The following is a 20,337-nucleotide window of genomic DNA, read 5'->3' on the forward strand; positions in this document are numbered from 1 at the left end:
CAGAGTTTAAATACTTCAAATGTTTATTATGAATCACATTCACAGTGTAATACAAATTACATTAAAAGCTACACAACAAATGTACAAAGAATACATGAAACACATACCATTCTGTAATGCAAAGGATTCCTGACTCAAGCTAGAAGTGTTTTTAACACCTGTTAGCAAGAAATGGAAATCAAAAGATAAATAATTGGATTAAGAAACTCCTTCATTATTTAGGGATTTTTTATTAAAAGTTCTTGATGTCGGTAAACAGACTGTCCATGTTAAAAAAAAAAAGAAGCAACACTGCTCTTCCCAGCATGTAGAAAAGTTATTCCACTGTTTCAAGCCTAGATTAATTTTCAATTAATCATCCTGTCCTCCAGCAAAAGTAGTCACAAAAGCCCATTTAGCACTTTGTTTCCAGAGCAGGTTGATGATACAAAAAATAAGCTATAAACATACACATAATCGTGTGTCAGCAGGTAACTTTGGAAATATTGTATGTAAAAGTTTAGAGACCAAGGTGGTCCAGTATATGCACTGCTGATATAAATCACACACGGACAGCTCTGAAGTACATTATACAATTTCAATGTACTGTCCCATATCAAAATAATACATTTACTGTACATGTCTAGATTAATTCCTGTACATGTTGACTGATGAGTTGTGCTAGTACTTTGGAGAGCAAGGTAAAATTTCTAACTCTTTTCACAGCCTCACCTCACACTTATTAAAAAAAAAAAAAAAAATCCTGGCTGGCTAAGTGCAGGTAAGTGGTAATTTCTGCTAGCAGTTGGATTCTGGTGGTGGTTTGATTTTCTTTCACTTTGTCAAATAAAAACATTTCAGATTATCTTCAGATTAAGGCAATTATCTTACCTTCAGTACACCAATGGTTTATTCAGGAGATATTCTTCCTTATTTAATCTATGCATAACTGTAACAAGAGGTCCTAAGGACATATTCTCTAGTTTAAACTAATGGCAAGCATTTGCCCAGTAGCAACAAAATGACAGTTCACAACCTCTCTTGGGCATTACAGAATTATGAATTTCAGAAGAACAGATTCTTTCATGTGCTAATTCAAAAAATTAGAGATGTGTTTTTAGCCACCCACTGTGGAGCTCCAGAGCTGTGAAACTGATGAGTCAAGACTCATTTTCAGTTGAGATTTCCCTTTTGACAGATGACCATAATGAGGAAATTGCTTTAGCACCTCAACACAGCCCCAATCCATTCAATGAATTGTAAAGGCTATGCAAACTGGCAAGCCACTGTTTTAATTACGAAATTTGGTTTTGTGTGTCTGCACGCACAGTTGGTTCAAGTATTACAGAGGGCTTGTAAACCAAGACATAAGCTTTAAGTTAATGTAGAAAAATCAGTAAGGATGTAATATGCAAAAATAAATCAATCATGTATTTAATACCCATATAGACTGGCATTCTAATATGGACTATTTAGCAATAAGCATTATTACTGAACACCATTCAAATGCATCTCACAAAATGCTGGTAGCACTTCTTCAGCCTGTCTTTAAAATTAATACAAAATAAATCCTATGGTAGTGCATAGCACTTTCTGTACTACTTCTGAATGTAAAAGCCTTCTCCTGGGGTCTAGCAAGGAAGAAGGGGTTTTTAATGCCATCAAAGTCCTTTTCTGACTACTGGCTACTGTATGTCCCTTCTAGCAAACAACAATGTGCCAGAGGTTTATTGCTCCACGTGCAAAGAAACCTCATGTATATCCCATGTGTGAGCTGGGAATGCCAGAGGCAGCTGTATTGCCAAAGAACCTCAGCAGACCTTAGAGTAGCTTCAGCAGAGCACTCATGCTCAGGATTCACCTCAAAGCAGAAAAGCCTGGCAAGTACTCACTGACCAGAATGCTGTTGTGACAATTCTCACCATAAATGCTGCTGCAAACAACTTTATTCAAAAAACGTGCTGAAGCAGAGTAAGCCAAAGTCACAAACTGCTTTTGAAAGCATTCTACAAGGACAATTCATTTCAGACTAAGCTTTCAGAAAAAGTCAATGACTACAGCTTCCTTCCTAAACCCCCAGTGAAGACAAATTTGCATGTGGGAAAGTTTTGAAGGTCAAGTTTCACAAAAATACACTTCCTAAACAGTGTGTCTGAGTTAAAGATAACAATTACTACTGCATCAAACTTGGATCAGCATTGCACTAAGATATGTATAACCATTAGATGTTGTCAAGAAACATTCAAGTGCCGATAGATGTTTAGAAATCACTGTAAAAAAGTTAGTAGAAAAGCTGAATTGTTTTTTGAAGTTAAACTTAAGTTTCAAACACAATGGACATGGAGAGCTATGCCATTTACTCCAGTTCAGATAATATGGTATTAAAACCACCAGTGGCTTTATAAAAGGGATATATGAGAAAGACAAAACTAAATGACAAAACTACTGCAATATTCAAGCCAAGTGACATCCAAGTGCTGAGACAAACCGCACGTGAGCACCTTCACGCTAAACTTCACATCCCCATCTGCATGTCAGCGAAGTTGTAGAAATTGTCCACATCTTGAGATGCTGATGCTTTGCTTTCTGATACAAAAATCTGTTTTGTTAAACAAGAGAAGTTATGCATCAGTTAAACCAGTCTTTGCTCATTTGGAATCAGTAATGCTTATTTTTAGTTTTACATTTCAAGAGAGACAACTCTGTTGGTTCCCACTGCATGACAGAACAAATCCTAGAATTCTCTCAGCCCTGATGCACCCACCATTTGTTATCATCACCCATTCCTAGCACACATGGTAGCTGCATTAACCCTTGCCTTCAGGATCAGGAGTTTAGGGCTTCATTATTCAGGGGTCACAGCTTCAGTTAGTGTCTAGATGTATTTTGATTGGTAAAGTCAACTCTCTCCAGGAGAGTGGGGGAAAAATAAATACACAAAATCCTAAGACTACTACTTTCCTTTAACAGAAAGGGAGAGTTTGTAATAAAGACTTCCTTGTGCTATATTACCCTCAAAAAAACTTCGTTGCTTCTCCAGCAGATGACTATTTTTAAAAAAATAACTCTAATTACATTTACATTTTTCAAAATTTATCAATGTATGTGAAAGTCCAAGCTCTAGGACAGTCACCTTTGAAAGCTTTCAGCAGATCAACAACAATTGTTTCAGGCAATACTCAAACAGTTGAGTGTAACAGAGAGCATTGTGGCTGTTCACCAATCTCAACATGCAAGCAATAGCCTCAATCATAAAATTAAATGCTATGACTTTTTACAAGATGACTGGTTTCCAGAAACCGGGCAGCCTAGTTCCAAGTAACTCTTTTGAAAGGAACTGGAAGACTACAAGGAGCTGTATGGATGCTATGTCTCAAAGACATTCTAGTCTTCTTTGAACAGCTGCCTGAAAGCAAAGGGTTTATCACTTTCCTGTTACCCTGAGTGCTCTGAATGTTTCCAGAAACTTTCTCAAAACCATTGCCATTCAGAGAGGGGGAGCAGCAAGGAAAGAGGAGGTGTGGTGTAAGGAAGCTAAAGCGAAACAAGCTGACAGAAGAAAAAAGAGCAGTGCCTTTGAAGGAAGGCATTCTGCGGTGTCCAACACAGCAAAAGTAAACACAGAAAAAAGTTGAAATCCCATCATATTATCTTTGTCATGGTTTAATAGACAGGACACCACAAAGCTAAGTGACTAAATCCAAGACTTGAAGTGGAACTTTTTTGTACCATATTTATAGAACTTGATTTGGCTATTACGTGAAATAACAGTTTTAAGTGGAAATCTTGTGTTCTTCAGTGGATATGGGGATTCAGAACTCTCTTTCCTAGGACAATTTTCTTGTCACTAACAAGTAATTTGTGTTTTGAAGACAAAAAACCAAAATAACAACAAAAGGATATTCCAATTTTACTACCCGTGAATCTAAAAAGATTGTGTACTACGTCAACACTATATCTTGACCATGAAATAGCTCAGACATTCTGTAATATTTTCGGTGAATAAAGCAATACTCCAGCTTACCTTGGTCCCACTAAAAACTTCATTTATAGTGCTTCGACACTGTTCCACAGCACCATCTCCATTGAACTCCAAAGCAACCACTGGACCTGGAAAATAGTTTAATCTAAAATCAATACTACTTTTAAGCTTTGCATTGAAACAGTAGATTTCTCAATCCATAGGGAATTGTGAAGCTTGCAAGAAGTATTTTATTTTTTTGCTTGAGTAGCCCCATAACAGCAGATAAAGAATTAAAAACACTTTAATGTTAAAAAAAAAAAAAGTACAGTGTTATCTGCAATTCCATGCTTTTTTTTTTTGGCAGAGATTTGGGCAGGATTCCAGTTTTACTTCTCGAAAGGCAGCAATAGCACAAAAATGCTAAGGAGTGCAAGGCCTCATGGAAGTGAGTCAGACTATACCACTCAAATAGTGAGCCATTTCACAGACATCTGGAGTGGGACTGAGTCATTCAGGCATTTTTGCCTCAGTCCCAAGATAGCGAATTGCCTGATTTTTAGACTTGTTCTCACCCTCTATTTGCAGATCTGCTTTCTCTGGTTTCATTCTGAACATGGTATTTCTTCCCATATGACTGCAATATAGCCCAGAAACTAGACTATCATCTTGTAAGTGCAATGACTTTTGTCCTGTTCTTGCAATGAACATCACAAACCTCTCATGTCACCATGAATAAACCTGCATGTTGCTACCAAGCTCGGGAGCGTGTAGTGATCTTTAGCATGTAACAGATAACAAGATGTCAGTACTTCTGCAAGAAGAGACAAAACCCAACTGCAGTCATATCAATAGAAAGACTTTAGAAATACTCTGACAGTACACCAGTTATAAACAAGAATTTTAAATGCTTATCTGCTTTATGTACATCTATACCGATTTGCTTAGATATTTATACTGAAATGCTGAACAGCTCAGTGGTTGAGCAGCATTGCTGACAAGTTCGAAATAGGCTAAAAGCATGAGCTGCTTTTGACCATTCCAGGCAGGTCTGCATGTGCCACTGCTCCTGAGCTATGCAGTTGGACCACTAGAGGGGGAGCAGAGACACAAAATACATGTCAAATAACTAATTTCTGATGCCTTCAGGAATTTTGGCTGGTTTAGGGCCTCACTGAGGCTTCCAAAATTCATCTCAACAGGTTTTACAGTATGCCCTTGAAACACAAATTTCTCCTTCATTCCTCTTTCTTCTTCAGAACTCTCTAGTGACAGACTTCTATATCAAGAGAAGAAAGAAAACATAAACTCACCTTTTTCCAGCAGTGAAGTGAATTCTGATGCACTCTGCTGGAAAACTCTGTGAGCATCCTCTGCCTTCATTATGACTTCTTTAGTCTGTACCAGCTGAAAGCCTTTACTTGTCATCTGTTAACAGAGAAGGGATTCATGTTAAAAATGCTTCTAAGGCAGAGTTCAACTTGAGTATCCAGATTACACTGTAATAGACCCATTTTTCCCCCACACATTAAGTTACAGAGCAAAGGGACCCTTTTTGCTCTTTTCAGAGACCATTTGCTTTTTCTACACTTCTGTTTATTTTCATTCCACTCATCCAGATTTTCTCCTCTGCCCTAGTGCACCTAGAGGAATAAATGTGAATATTTTTGTTTTATATATTAGGGCCCAGGGTTATGTGTTTTTCCCCACAATCCCTCACAAGCAGAAACTAATGGGAGTTAAAGGCAGTCAGCATCTGGAAACAAGCAGTCAGTTCTCTTTAGTCTGCAATAGTTCAGTCAAGCATTAGCTCAAACACTCATCTATCCACTGCTGAAGTTTTCAGTTTTGGAACAATAGTTAACAATGTTTGAAAACACATATACACATCCTAGCCCACCCCCTCATTTTTACTCCACATCTAATATGGAACTAAAAGCATGTGGGAAAGGAGCAAATACATTTTTACTTCCAAAACATCCATTAATCTACAGAGCAGTTGGATTTCTACAGAAACTCACTAACTAGTCTTTTAGCATCTTCTTAACTCTAATATCTAAATAACTACCAACAGAGGAGAACACATCCATTACCTTCTTTTCTGTAGCTATTCCTTTGCCAGAAAAAAATCCAACCCATAAGTATCATTATCTCCCTTCACTCAGTAGCTTCACAAAAGTCCAACTGGGCAGTGGGAAGGCAAGGAGACACACTACAGCTTTCTTTCCTTGCAGATAAAAACCCAAGGGAAAGAGCTCCACCAGATGTTTAGTTGATCATACAACACTGTGATCAGCAGCTTTTGCAGACACCACTGTCAGATGCTGTAGCCCATGGTTAGTGGCTCTGCTCTGTGACATCCTTGGCACTTCAGGATGGTGAAAGCAGCCAGCTACTCCCAGGTTTTAGCCCCAGGAAAGTACAAACTCAGCCAAGCTTGGAAGCTGCTGCCTCACAGGAAAAAAAAAAAAGAAGAGACCAAAAAAGAAAGAAAGAAAAAACCAAGACCAATAAAAAAGCTATTCAAGTCATTGAAGACAGCTGACCAGCCGTGACAAACACTCACTGCCCCTTTCAGAAAAAAGTTACAACACTGGATGACACAGGGGATGCATTTTAACACCCTTTTTTTTTTTAAGACTCTGTTACTACTGGAAAAACTTTCAGGACAGACTTTTGTTAGCTGACACTTTCAGGGCAATAAGCTAACAAGTTAATCAGCTACATCCCTTTCACAAGCACTGTCAATCACTTACTCTGTATTTGACCAAGTTCATCAAATCAACTACACGTGTTCTTTAGAGCATCATTTTGCTGTGCCATGACGGAAAACTACACCAGAACTGTTAGAAGATAGATTTGCCACTCACAGCATGTCAGCTGTAGAGCAACTGACTGATCAAATGAGATTCAGTCCTTATCTTGCTTTAAGGTTTTAAACAGTGCAGTTGATCAGTATGGTCAGTAGGCAAACAGAGCCTCTATATTCCCCATCTAGGGAGCACCAGAGGCTGTCCAGAGGAAAATTTAATTAGGAATCGAAAAACCTGAATGAAGACAAAGGTTGCTTACCTCATCAATTAACTTCCTGGCATTTGCAGTTGTGTAGTCACCAGCAAAAAACACGGCCAAACATGATTCATCGCTGCTTTTCTGTCTCTGCCCTCGAGTTATTGGTATTATGCTCTTTGTAGCATCAGTAGAAATCCTGACGGTTTTCAGCTCCTCAGAGCTGGGCAAAGGAACATAATCTTGGACTACAGCAGTTTCAGGCAAAAGGCCCCAGTTATTTTCTCCAGACCCAGGGGTAAAGTCATGGATGTTGCTCCATGTGTTATTGAAGATACTCAGACCAGCATCTTTAAATTGTAAAGCAAGCTCAGGATAATAGTACTGGAAACATCCAAATTTCATACCTGTGGAGGACTCTATAATGGGCTGGGTGGCACAGCACAAGAACACCTCCAGCTTTCTGCAGTCCCGCGTGCGGAACTGTTGGCAGGCAACCACACATTTACAATCTTTGCAGTCCCGGAAAAACACACTGCCTTTTATCGGTCCTAAAAAGATTTGGCAATTTACACAGTCATCAACAGTGATTGTAGCAGAATGGTCAAATATGTAGATTTTACAGTTCTCGCAGTCCTGAATGACAAATTGTTGCCCTGCTACTTTTCCAGGCAGTCGACCCACAGTTTCATCTTTAAGTCCGGAAAAAGTGTAATCTTTGGGGTCAATCTGAAGGAGGAATAAAAAAAAATAAGAAGGTTAAAGTCTTCAAATACAGAGAATATTATAATGCTATATGCCAACTGACTTGCACTGACTGAAGTGCCACTGAATTGTACAGGATAAACTGCCACAAGGGGCTTCAGCGAGTGATGAAACATCAGAAGCAACTCTTTTAGCTAAACTACTGGAATACACAGTACTGAGGTACAACTAAGAAGTGAAACTACACTTACGAGATGCTCCAGGGGAAAAAACACAACAGCTCAGTTTGTCCTTTAATAAAGGAATGGGGCAAAGGGAGCTAGTTTTATCTGTGGACTCTAAACTGTTTCAACGAGGATGATGGTTCTGGGTATTAGAGTCGTAACTGTAATAAATAAATTGTCCCACATACTTACAGATTCATAAAGCTGGAGATACACAGTATTTCCTTTTTTAGTAGCTTTCTTGGTCATATTTCACCACACCTCAACACATTGCAAGGAAACCTTGTTGCAGTCAAGCAGTATCTTCTCTATTATGTTTGCAAACTACAGAAAGCTCATTAATCTGTGCCACAGCATTATCTTGTGCTAACAATGACAAGATTTTTGTGCTAAAAAAACATATGAGATTGTTTTAGCTATGTGAAAGAAGCAAAAACTGGCAGTGGTGGTACAAGAGGCATGTTTGCAGATCTCCTCCACACTCCAGCATCCCTCTCACTGGCACAGAACACCTGAGAGAGGCTGTGGGACTGGGACTCTCCTTTAGGGAGCAACAACTCAAAAGCCACACAGCACCTAGGATGAATACAATACAGGTGGAAAGCATGAATAATACAGCCCATGCTGTCCTAAAACCAAAAGAATCTGAGCTGGCTTATATCTAGATCTAAGTTAAGTCTCAAGTCAACTGCAATTCCTGGAGCAAATTCTACTCTGCCCTCTTGTGAAAGCTCATTAAAATAGCGCTTAGAAGTGTCCAAGTACCTGAAAGAGCCTACCACAAGACCACTTCACAAACCTGCTATTTGATTATCAGCCTGAAGCTCCTAAAATTTGCTGTACCATAATCAGTTTTGGTGTAGCCCAATTTCTAAGAAACTTCTCCTCCCTAGCATGTCAAACATTGACACGATATTTAGAGACCAGCAAAAGGCATAAACCAGAATGGGCTAGCACCAGATACTCAGTAAACCAGCTTTGGTAGCTTTTGACTGGAACAGCCCAAGGAAGCTAAAAATCTCTACCAACTGATAAAATGTACTTCATTCTATGCAACATATGTGACCTTCAGACAGGAAAGGAGCTTTGCAACCGATAATCTTCCAAATAAATTGCAAATTGAGACAATGAAGATGGTTTCCTAGAATTCTCTCCTCAATCATATGTAGTACCACTAGTATATATCCAGGAAAGTTAGTTGGAAGTGTTAAAAATAAAATTGTGAGACTCAAAAGATAAGGGACACTGCATGGAGACTCAGTCACACAGCATGCTTTGGATTCAAACTCTCCAAAGTCTTTAGTCTCAAGTAATGTTATATATTTGATCCATATGCAAGTTATTTACACTCATATTCCCTCTTACTTGAGAATATAAGTATTGAAACTGCTTTTGGACATATTCCTCCCAGGCATCTCCTAGAACATTTATGTATGTGTATATTTGTATGTTGGGTGTTGTTTTTTTAAATAACCATGGGAGACAGACTTCCCGCCTTCAAAAGAGGCACAGAGGAACAGTTACTTCTCTTAGGAATGAGAAGTTCAGTGTTTCCAGAACTTACAGCTTTTTTGAAACTTGGCACCTAAGCACGTCCTACTGAATTACTCTGCTCTACAAAGTCTCTGAAGCAGCACTAGCTCATCCTACACAGCGTCCTTTGTAGGGATGTGTGAAACTTCACATTGCAATTTTATTTAGGCCTAAGTGAAAAACACTGGTTAGTCAGCAAACTCACAGCTTACAGACAGTCTCAAATGAGAGTTTTTGAGTAAGAACAGTAGTCAAGTTAAAGATAAAAATTCACCTTATTAGCAGATTCAGAAGCTCTTCTTTATTTCCCTATTTTCCAGAACTAACACTGCTGCCCTGACACAGCTTTTACTTCTCAGTTTGTTGACCATGCTATGGAGTTTGCCCATTTCCCTTAATTTTGCTTTGCAGTTATCCTTTTAAAGACCAAGAGTATTTATTGATTAACATGCAGTACAGACTGGAGGGACTGCATGAAATAGATTTAATACTCTCTCCCCACCCTGGGTTACTGCCCCTGAGAGGAGGGGTAACCTAAGAGACTATAGCAGATAGAAATATTTCACTTCTCCTGGGTAAAAGAAACCTGCCAGAGAAACACGCATGAAGGCAGAACTGTGATTCTGAGGAAGCATCCAACAGCTCCTCATATGCTCCCAGGATTATAGAATAGTTTAAATTGAAAAAGACCTCTAAGACCATCAAGCGCAACCACTAACCTAATATTGCCAAGTCCACCACTAAACCATGGCCCCAACTGCCGCATCTACACATCTTTTTTAAATACCTCCAGGGATGGTGACTCAACCAATTCCCTGGGATGCCTGTTCCAACTCTTTCCACGAATAAATTTTTCTTAATGTCCAATCTATGCCTCCCCTGGAGCAACTTGAGGCCTTTTCATCTTGTCCTGTCACTGGGTGCTTGAGAGAAGAGACCAACCCTGACCTCCTACAGCCTCCTTTCAGGTGCTTGTAGAGAGCACTAAGGTCTCCCCTGAGCCTCCTTTTCTTCCAACTAAACAGCCCCAGCTCCCTCAGATGCTTCTCATCAGACCTGTGCTCCAGACCCTTCACCAGCTCCACTGCCCTTCTCTGGACACACTCCAGCACTTCAGTGTCTTTCTTGAAGTGAGGAATCCAGAACTGAATACAGGATTTGAGATGCAACCTCACCAATGCCAAGTACAGGCCATGGCCCTAGTCCTGCTGGCCACACTATTTTTGACACAAGCCAGGATGCCATTGGCCTTCTTGATTTGTGTTCACCATCTCTGAAATCTTCACGTATCATCAACAGGTTAATATATTAAATCACTGCAACCACCTTCCTTCCCCTGACAGTCAACACCAACTGCTTCTTAAGCTCTGTCTTGGCAACAAAGAAAAAAAAGGAGGCTAGGAAAGCCAAAAGAAACAGAAGAAAGTAACATCTGCAGCCTCATACGACCATAACCAGGGCTATGTACATTTCTCTGCCCATTCGTCTGGTGCTATAAAATCTTAAGCATGTGGCAGGTCAGCAAAACTCAATTATTTGATAACTCATATATTTGTCCTTTGTGTTTGGATAAAGTTTCAAAAAACTTCGTCCAAATCCACCCATCTCACTCAAAGAGACACTTTACTCTCCAGCCCTTAACAGATTTTTTTAAATGTCTTTTTTCCCCCAGGCTGATATAAGTTCAAAAGATGACTATTCATAGAGGTAACTTTTAATATTTTCAGCTGAATGTAAAGAGTTCTTAGAGTAGATAAGAGTCATACATTAATAGATATTGGCACAGCTCAGGATTTGAAACCTTCTAGCATAAGTGGCTATGCACAGGTTCAGGGATTACTCCACAGAATGACCTAAAATAACCAGATGTGACGATGAAAAAGTTAGCCCTGCTTACAGGGCTAATATTCTTCCTTCTCAAAACAGGCACAGAAGTTTAATCTTTGGTTATCAGCAATTACAATGGGGTGAAGTCTGTTACAAAGGGCTAGAGGACAAATTGTAAGGAGCAAGGATTTTAAAGAACAAAAAAAAGGAGAGAAGTGAGGGCAAACAAGTTTTTCATGGCTGTTTACAACTCTAGGACATCCTGTTACAAGTGCAAGGTGCGTTAAGCAGCTTTCCTTCCTGCAAACACTTGTCTTGCAAGAAGGTCAGAGGCTATGTGAAAGCTGCACATGACATACATCTCTTCAGCCACCATTATCCAGTTTACTGGCACCAAGACTGGGCAGCTCCCGTTTGGAAGAAGACTTAGGAGTACTAGGCCGTCACAGTTGTTAGTGGTTAACTGTGCCTAGAATCACAAAGGATCCCAACATCTTGAACTCTTTCTGGGATGAGTTCATGTCTTAGCAAGACTTTTTCACAGGGTCCATCAGGGAAGGAGTTTCAGTCAACAGTGATACGCCCCCACAGATATGAGAAGGTACTGCTGTTCTTAACAGGTTACAGCTCTCCCCTAGCTACCCGTGTCTAAGCTGCTGAGCAGTTTGTAAAGTATTTCTAAACCACTTACACTAAGGTCTTCTCTTTCAAATATAATTCTCAAAAAATCATCCCCTATCTTTCTAAGTCAGTACTGATGGCAGTTCGGAGATGAATTATATACAGCTGATGACATACAAAAGTTGGCTGCTGACCCAGTGACATTAAAAGCTGCACCTATAGGGTAGGCACACCAACTTAAGAAGCTTTAAGCACTATTTTTGTCAGCAGGGGAATTAACATAAGGGAAATAAGAAAGAAAAGTGCATTCCCAGGCCTAGACACTTCTGCATATTCATACTTGCAGGGGTTTGGTGCCCTTAAGTAATGAGTTGCAACATCCTCTGGAGACTGCTTGTTGAAGTTTCTCACCCACTGGCAGATTTCAAGATTCTTGCACAACAAGAAAAAGTGCAAAGAATAGTGCAGGTTTCTGTTACTAGCAAACAGTTTTTCATTTTGGAGCATCTCCTGCACACCCTGACTTTAAAAGTGGCCAATACAACAGTCTGAATGCTCATTTCCTTCCTTCTTGGTAATATTCACACTTTTCCATAATGCCCAAAACAGCATAAAACAGTAATTCACATATAACAAACCACTGCCAAATACTGCGTACAGAAAAAGTGAAAGAAGAAAGGAAGCTACTACAGGCTTTGATCTAACTGGCAATACTGCTTAATATGCACCTTCTGACTGCTTCTCAGTTGATCTCACCACATTCTGAGAAGTATAGCAGTAGTTCTGGTGCTCTGGGAAGCATAAGGGAGATACCTTGGATTTAAGGAGAAAATATTTCATTGCTTAGAGGGGAAAAAAAAAGTTATTTTATTAATATTCCAAAATAAAATACAAAATGGCTACCTAAACAAGATCTAGACAATTCAAGATACCCAAGTCAGCTCAGACCATTCACGAAGAATCCTCAAATGTAAGGTAAGTAACAAAGGACTATCTATGATTTAGGCAAAAAGTTAAACCTCTTGGTTTTTTTAGTTGTTTAACTACAGCTACACAGCACAGTAACAATGATAGCTGCATGTTTCCTATCAACTAAACCAGTTAAATTGCAAGTCAGTTGACATAAAACAAAACTTCACTTGTTCCTTCTAAAAGTAAAAAAAACATCTGGGAAGGAAAGTTCCTCTAAGCTCTAAATGCCACTGTGATCATAATTAATCTAATCCTACTTCTTTGAGCATGAGACAACAGCAAAAAAGATGATGCAGCTATTTGTGTTTCTTCTCCTGTGGAGAAGGTCATGAGTGTATCTGCCATCACAAGACACAAACGCCCAGTTCTTGTCTGTACATACCCATATTCAGTTACTGCTGTTAGCCACACAATGGGAAAGGAGAACAACCCAGGTGGAAAGCTAGCTGAAGAAGGCTGAGAAGGGCTGAGCACCACCAAGTTCCTCTCCCACACTTGGTCAGAAGGAGACTCGCAAGACAGCCCAAAGCCATCAAGAGACATAAGTCCTCAGGATTCAATGCAGTAATAACAGACTCTGGAATAAACTGTGCACTACTTATACTTGTGGACTCAGAATCCCAGAGCACCAAGAAACTGAATACTCATCCTTGTCCCTTCTGTTTTCAAGATAATCTGATCCTTTGGCTCTTCTACTGCACCATAAGTAATCTTCATACAGTTCTCTGAACCCAAGGCTCAGTAAGCATTAGAGACTCCAGCAGATTTACAATGCTATCTAAATTTGATTAAATTTTGCATATCTTAAAACTTCTGTCCTCACTTAAAGTCACACAGAAATCTGAAAAGGCCGCTCAAATTCATATACTTTCCTTAATTTCAATTAAACTACCAGCACCTTATAGTATTTTCTATTTAGATTTTTCTACCACATGGTCCATTTTTGGGACTATTACACAAGAGTTACATGGTCAGTGGAATATCATCATATTACTCTTTGTCTAGGGCTACACTAGCAGACAGTATCAATAGTAACCATCTTCTGCCTTCAGAACATGATTAAAATAGGCTCAACTAGCAATGATGTCCTTCAGAAGCAGAAGAAATAGGTTTTTTGGAGGAAACCCCCAGGTTCAGTCACTCCTCTACACATCCCTAATCACACAAACATGCTCACAAGTGTGCCTACATTTTTTTGCCATGTCAGAATGACATTAGTTTAAAGGAAGACAGCTGGAGTGTCTGAGCAGCAAGACATACCCACCTGTAAGAACATACAGAGCATAGTTTACAAAAACTACAGATAATTTCCAAACCTGCTTCCAAAACTACACTATATAACCACAACTGCACCACTGAGTAGGAGAGCCTAAAATCAGAAACACATCCCCAAATGGTGGAAATAAACATCAAAAGACCACTTAGCACATCTGTTGACAGAGTTGAGGTTTTCAGGGTTTAGAATACAATTCAGTGCACTTGATGAACAAAAAGGAGTCTTGATGCCACAAGTTTTCCAACTGACCTCAATATAACTTTGTGTACAAACACAAACTGTGAAATAAATAAGTATATGTGTCACATCAGAAATGAGAAAGCAACAGACAACAGGACAACATTTAAAGCTACTACATTAACACGGACATGGTATCACTTAATACAAACTGGGGTCGACAAGCTTAGTGCACCAAGTGCTCCGTACTCCTTCACCTAAGATAAGGTGACTCCAGTGCTTTCCTGGTTTAAGGTATTAATCTTAAACCCAAAAAGCTCAATGAAAAATAAGGCTGCAAAGAGCAAGAGAAGTGGACTTAAACATTAAATAGCCATTCTTAGGCTGTACAGTATAAAATGAAGCAGCTAATTTGATGGCTTACACAGTTCACTAGCACAGCCCATATTCACTGATTCTTCTGGTTTCTAAGAGCCTTTTATAGAAAAAGAGGAAGTTTTACATGTAATACCTGACAGCTTTTTTTTTTACTCGACAGAGGTAGATTGTTGGTGCTGTAACAGTTTCATATGTTAGCTTGAGCCTACTTCCAGCAAGTTAACAACAATCATCTCCTTAGCAACAAGGCCGTCTATTCTCTGAATCAAGTCTTTCTATATCCTGACTTTCTTTCTTTGAGTTTTCAAAGTTAGCTGTGTCTAAGTAGATGGGGTAAAAATTCTTATACTGTCATAGATTAACAAGCATAGTCCCGGAAGGGATGTCCTTCCTAAGGGGTGCTTACAGCTTCCTCTGGGACCTGACAGAACCTATCAGCTGGCCAGTTTGAATATGGACAATTCTTTAAGCCACTTAAAGTTGTGACCGCCTCTGTGATGCACACTTAAGAATAGACAAACTCTCCCCCCAAGCTCTCTCTCGTTTCCGCTGCTGGGACAGGTGGCTGCGGGGCCCAAGCGGGGGCCAGCGGGCCCAGCCCTGCTCAGGCCAGGCCACGGCTCCAGGATGACCCCCTCAGCAGGGCTGTGGGCAGCCGGAGTGGCTCGGAACCCCCTCCCCTCCACTGCGGCCAAGATTTCAGCAAAGCAGCACCGCTGTCCGGCAGAGGCCAGGTGACCAACAGCGATAAGCAACACAGCTGCAAGGCCAAGGTGACATTAACCCTTTTAGTGCTGTGAAGAGCTGAAAACCTGAGGGAAGAGAAAGAGGAGATGCTTAAAGCTGAAAGTCTGTTGTGAAGCTATGATCTATCAGAGTATCCCATTGTAATTCCATGAAGATATGGGGGGTGGAGTGTTCAACTCGTAAGCAAAAGCACCTGTGCTGAGATAGGCAGATGCTGACGCAGCTGTAATTTCATGAGGAGTTTGGACAGGGAGAGATGGAAGCAATGAGGACTTTTGCTCCAAATGGGAAAGGAGAAACCTCAGCTCCTAGAGATACTCCCAGAGATAGTCCTAAAGATGAAGATGATGAAGACCCTTTGCTCCCAGGGAAGGAGGAGGGCCTCTGTTCTTAGAGATGAAATGCTCCCAGAGATGGGTGAAGAGAACTTTTGTTTCTGAATGGCTCAACCTTAAAATTGTACCCCAAAAACTTCAGGAGTGGACCCTCAAAAGCAGTTGCAGGAAAAGCTGCAAGTTGGGGGAAGGGACTCACATGCGAGCAGAGAGACTCCTCTTCCTAAATGGACTGAACAATATTTGGAAGTGGGCGGCTGTCTCGTTGTGATAATGTTTTCATAGCATGAGCAAGAAGAGACTTCTCTTTCTAAATGGACTAAACAAGGTTATTATGGAAGTGGTAAACAGACTGAAAATCTCAAGGGTTGTCTTTTTACATTGTCAGTGGGAGAAGGGAGGAAGGTGGGGGGAGGAAGAGAGTTCTGAAGGTGTGGTATAATTTTTTCCCTCTTTTAGGTCTGTTAATAAACTTCTTTATATTCTTTCAAGTTTGGTGCCTGCTTTGCATTTCTCCTAATTCTTATCTCACAGAAGATAAATAGTAATGAGTATTTTGGACCAAACCACTACACTAAATTGGTGTTTCTGCCCGGTTACAAACCCAACCTGCTACACGTACCTGTTGCCCTTTAGCTGGTAAATTTGCTCTAAAATTAAAAAATATTATTCCAAAGGTTGATTTAGAAATTTACTTTTAGACAGACTAAGTTTTGTTCTGACACTCTAAAATATGGCTTCAGTACAGCCCCTCCCCCAGTAAGAACAGTCTCCATACGAGTGACAGGCTGCTATCCTCCCCTTCTCTGTCTGCTCTGTAAATATCCACTATCCAGTCAAAGCAACAAGCCCAACACAGATTGCTCATCTTTATCCTCAAGGAACTGATTCCTCCAGGCCACACGCACACTCTCTAACTCATCTCCATCTAAGCTTGTCTTAATCTACTTGGAAGACTTAAGGGACACCCTAGAGCACCTGGCCAACTCTAAAAAACAAGCAAGCTAAACATTCAAATAAGTTCACACATTTTCTTTTCCATATGTGTAAAATATGGCCTAAAGGTTTGAGGATTTTGTTGAAACCGCATCAATTAAGTTTATCGCCTGCCCCAGTTTCTGCTTCCCCCACCCGAAGGCAGCTGGAGAGGAAAGGAAGGGAGGCCTAGCAGGGCTATAATGTCATGATATATTTAGGAAGTGAAACTTGAAATGAGGCTAGGAAGAAATACATTTAATCTGGCATTTAAATGCTTTCCTACTTGAGTCTTCATGACTGCCTCCAGGAGCTCTGGAAACAGCATGGGGAAGGATTTGTCTTCATCTGTCATTTTAGGGGCTGATAAGTTAGTTCTACTTCCTCTAGCTTAAAAAAAAAAAAAAACCAAACAAACCAATAGCGCAAACACCCTAGCAGGAGGAATCAATACAGACAGTCAGGACACACAGCAGGAGTTCTGTACTTCCGCCGCAATGCCAGGTGCGGGGACTCGCCCCGGCACCAGCAGCTCCCCAGCCTTTAATCCCGGTGTGCCCGGGTGAAGCACGCACCCGAGGCACTTCGCGCTGTATGAGGAATCCCGAAGGCAAGCGAACACCCGTGGGGACTGCCAAAGCCAAGCTGCGTGCCCACAGCCCCCTGTCCCACGGGAGGCAGCGCCAGCCCCCATCCGGAGCAGCCCCGCACCGGGGACCGATGCTCGCACCGCCGGCAGCCGCGGCATCCAGCGCGCCGCCCTCTCCACTTGCACAATTTGAGACTGCCTGGTAAAATCCTTAGGCTAAACACTTTTTAATTGTTCAAATAAACGCACTGAACTGCGCGGACCGAGCCGTAACAGCAGGACCGGGAAGGCGTGCTCCCTGCCGGAGCACACACCCCGCCGCAAACGCCGGGCGGCAGGAGAGGGCGAGGCGGTGCCCACCGAGAGAGGCGATACTCTCCGGCTCCGGCTCCGGCTCCGGCTCCAGCTCCAGCCCCAGCCCCAGCCCCAGCCCCAGCCCCAGCCCCAGCCCGCGGCCGGCGGCAGCAGCCGGGGCGGTACCTTGGCTCGCAGGTCCCAGCTGTACTGCGGCGCCTTCTGCTCGCCGGGCGCCGCGTCCTGCCCAGCTCCCGCTGGCTGCTGCTGCTGCTGCTGGCCGCCCAGGGCCAGCTTCCTGCGGCGGGAGAAGAAACACCCCATGGCGCTGCCGCCGCCGCCGCCACCCGGCGGGGAGAGGCTGGGAGCAGGGAAGGGCTCGCCAGCGCCTCGCCGCCCCGCCCCGCCGGCTTCCGGTTTTCCCCCGTCTCCCGTAGCGACCGCGACATTTCCCCCCGCCTTCCCCTTCCGCGCTCCGTCCTGCTCCAACCATCGCCGCCGGCCCGCGGAGGCGCCTGGACGGGGCGGTGACTGGCAGAGGGCGGGGTGTCGCCGGCGGCAGCGCAGCCGCGGGGCGGAGAAGGCCGGGGGCAGGCGGCCAAGTGCGGTTTGTCAGGGATCGTCATCGCTCCCTCGCCCCGGCCAGGGTTCCCCCACGCCCGTCCCGCGGGGGCGGCTCAGAGGAGGTGACGACTGCTCCTGAACCCAGCGCTCTGCCGGGGTGAAACCTGTGTCCCGCCTGGAGCCGTGTGCGGCTTCAGCTGTGGAAGTCGCAGGCAAAACGCCCGGTGCGGCGTGTAAATACAAACCGAGTAATCCTGCATCACGTCATTTTCTTACGGATACACCGGCGCGGTCCCCACGGGACCGGTGACACCGCCGTGCTCTCCCCTCTGAAAGGGCTGCCCCAGGAGACCCGGCTTGTTGCAAGTGGTTCAGAGCAGCAGAAGCAGCAAGTGGCGGCATGAGAACCCCCAGCGTTCTGCTGCGTTGTGCCTCCCTTTGCAAATAGTCGGGCTTCCTCTGTTGGGCTGTGGTTTGTGAGTTTGTTGTTTGGCTTGGTTTTCTTTGGCTGTTTTTTCTTTTTTTCCCCCAGAGGAAAAGCCCACACATTTTTTTATCAGACTGACTGACCAGTCAAAGACATTTCCCCCAAGATTTTACAGATTTGATTCCTGCAGTAGAGGTGAAAGACTTCAAAATTGTCCCTGATGCTTTGTTCAGTTCCTTCAGAAAATATCCACCTGTTCTGTTGTGGGGTCCCTCATGGGCCGCACTGTGGATATTTGCATCTCTGTGGTCCTTTTTTGTAGGCTTCAGGGAAATCCTTGCTCCAGCAGCTGCAGCACCTCCATCCCCTCCTTTTTTTGACCTTGCTGTTCACAATGGTATTCCCCACATTTTTCTCTTCACTCCTCTCTCACTCACTGGTACGTAGTTGTTCTGCCCTTCCTCAAACACGTTCTCCCAGAGGTAACACTGGTGTTACCGGTGGGGCTCAGCCATTCCCCACGGTGGGGCTGTTGGAGCTGTCTGGAAGTGGCTGTGTCCGGCATGGGACAGCCCTGTTTCCTCACAGAGACCACCCCTGCTCCCAGCACCTGGCCACCTACACGCAGTCCATACCCACTAACAAAACTTCAGAGATATTTTGTGTTAAAGGATGACATTCCTGCTGGAGGAGCAGGAGAGATGAGAAACCAGGAAATGTGGCAGAGCAGTGCTCTGCCAGTTGAGCAGGCGGAAAGGCTTGTCCAGCTCAGGGCCTCGATGGCAGCAGAAAGGAGGAAGTGAAACCAATTGCTCAGAAATGGTTGCTAAGGGAGAGGGGTGACTGACACGCTTTCTGGCATCAGATGTACTGCGAAACCATATGCCTGCGCAGCAGTGAAGCCTACTCTGAGCTTTTGAAGCTACAGTTCAAGTCAACAGCTATCCTTAATACCACTAAGCACAATTTTACATCTCAGTAGAAAAGTGCATTTGCTCTATGAACCATTTTTCTGGGTTTCTTGGGCACTGGCTTGCTGATCTTCATTGAATCCTCTGTGCACCAGCTGTATTGACAGAGTGTCCAGCTAGGACTGTTTGAGACAGTTTGCAAGTTCAGGAGTCTGATACACCCTCACCTCTTCTAGCTCACCCTCTGGAAGTCCAACAGTCCTCCCAGACCCCTGTGTATTTCATACAGATTAGCAAAGTTCTGCAGTCTTTTGGCAACCAGGCTCTTCTTTCTGTGCATTCATTAAAAAAAAAAAAAAATCAATAGAAGGAATAGAAAGCAACATTTGATACATTTTTGTTAAAAGCTAAAATACCATTTAGTAAATCTAAAACTAACAAAACTTAAAACTACGTTATCAGAACATTGTTATCTCACACTAATTATTGGATTACCTGCTGTAACAGAAAATGTTATAGTCTGTGTGTGTAAAGAGACTTCTTTCCCTGCTGAGATGCACTCTGGTCTATAATGGAAATGTCTCACCACTGCTGTAGTAATGCTTCACAAAGGTATTTAAATGCAAGAAAAATAAAGTTACTTTTATATTACCAATGAGAAGATGCAAGGCAAATGCAAGTTTCTGAGTTGGGATTTTCCCATGTTGCCATGACCAATATACTTGTCCTGCAAAATTATCAGTCCCATAAAAATACAGGATTTTTGTATGACTACAGCTGATCTGGAGAGGCCATAGGTTTTATTTCTCTGGCATAACACAACCTCTCAAGCT

General features: G+C 42.5%; 1 protein-coding gene across 1 annotated transcript; it reads right to left on the bottom strand.

Moving 5' to 3' along the window:
* Window positions 1-18,010, bottom strand: RP2 (RP2 activator of ARL3 GTPase). The gene is made up of 5 exons (XM_039571511.1): window positions 17,789-18,010; window positions 7,013-7,678; window positions 5,254-5,368; window positions 4,004-4,089; window positions 1-2,578 (listed from the first exon to the last, which is right to left on the bottom strand). The coding sequence occupies exons 1-5, from the start codon at window positions 17,924-17,926 to the stop codon at window positions 2,495-2,497; spliced, it is 1,089 nt and encodes a 362-aa protein (XP_039427445.1). The 5' UTR covers window positions 17,927-18,010; the 3' UTR covers window positions 1-2,494.
* Between the last annotated feature and the right edge of the window lie 2,327 nt (window positions 18,011-20,337).

The sequence above is a fragment of the Corvus cornix genome, chromosome 1, assembly GCF_000738735.6.
Source record: "Corvus cornix cornix isolate S_Up_H32 chromosome 1, ASM73873v5, whole genome shotgun sequence".
In the NCBI taxonomy this organism is placed as follows: domain Eukaryota; kingdom Metazoa; phylum Chordata; class Aves; order Passeriformes; family Corvidae; genus Corvus; species Corvus cornix.

Excerpts from the sequence above, each read along its gene's own strand:
- RP2 (XM_039571511.1), bottom strand. The coding sequence starts at position 17,926 with ATGGGGTGTTTCTTCTCCCGCCGCAGGAAGCTGGCCCTGGGCGGCCAG. Across the intron at positions 7,679-17,788 it reads GCTGGGACCTGCGAGCCAAG|ATTGACCCCAAAGATTACAC; the intron begins GTACCGCCCCGG and ends TTCCTCCTTCAG. Across the intron at positions 4,090-5,253 it reads CACTTCACTGCTGGAAAAAG|GTCCAGTGGTTGCTTTGGAG; the intron begins GTGAGTTTATGT and ends ACTATTTTCCAG.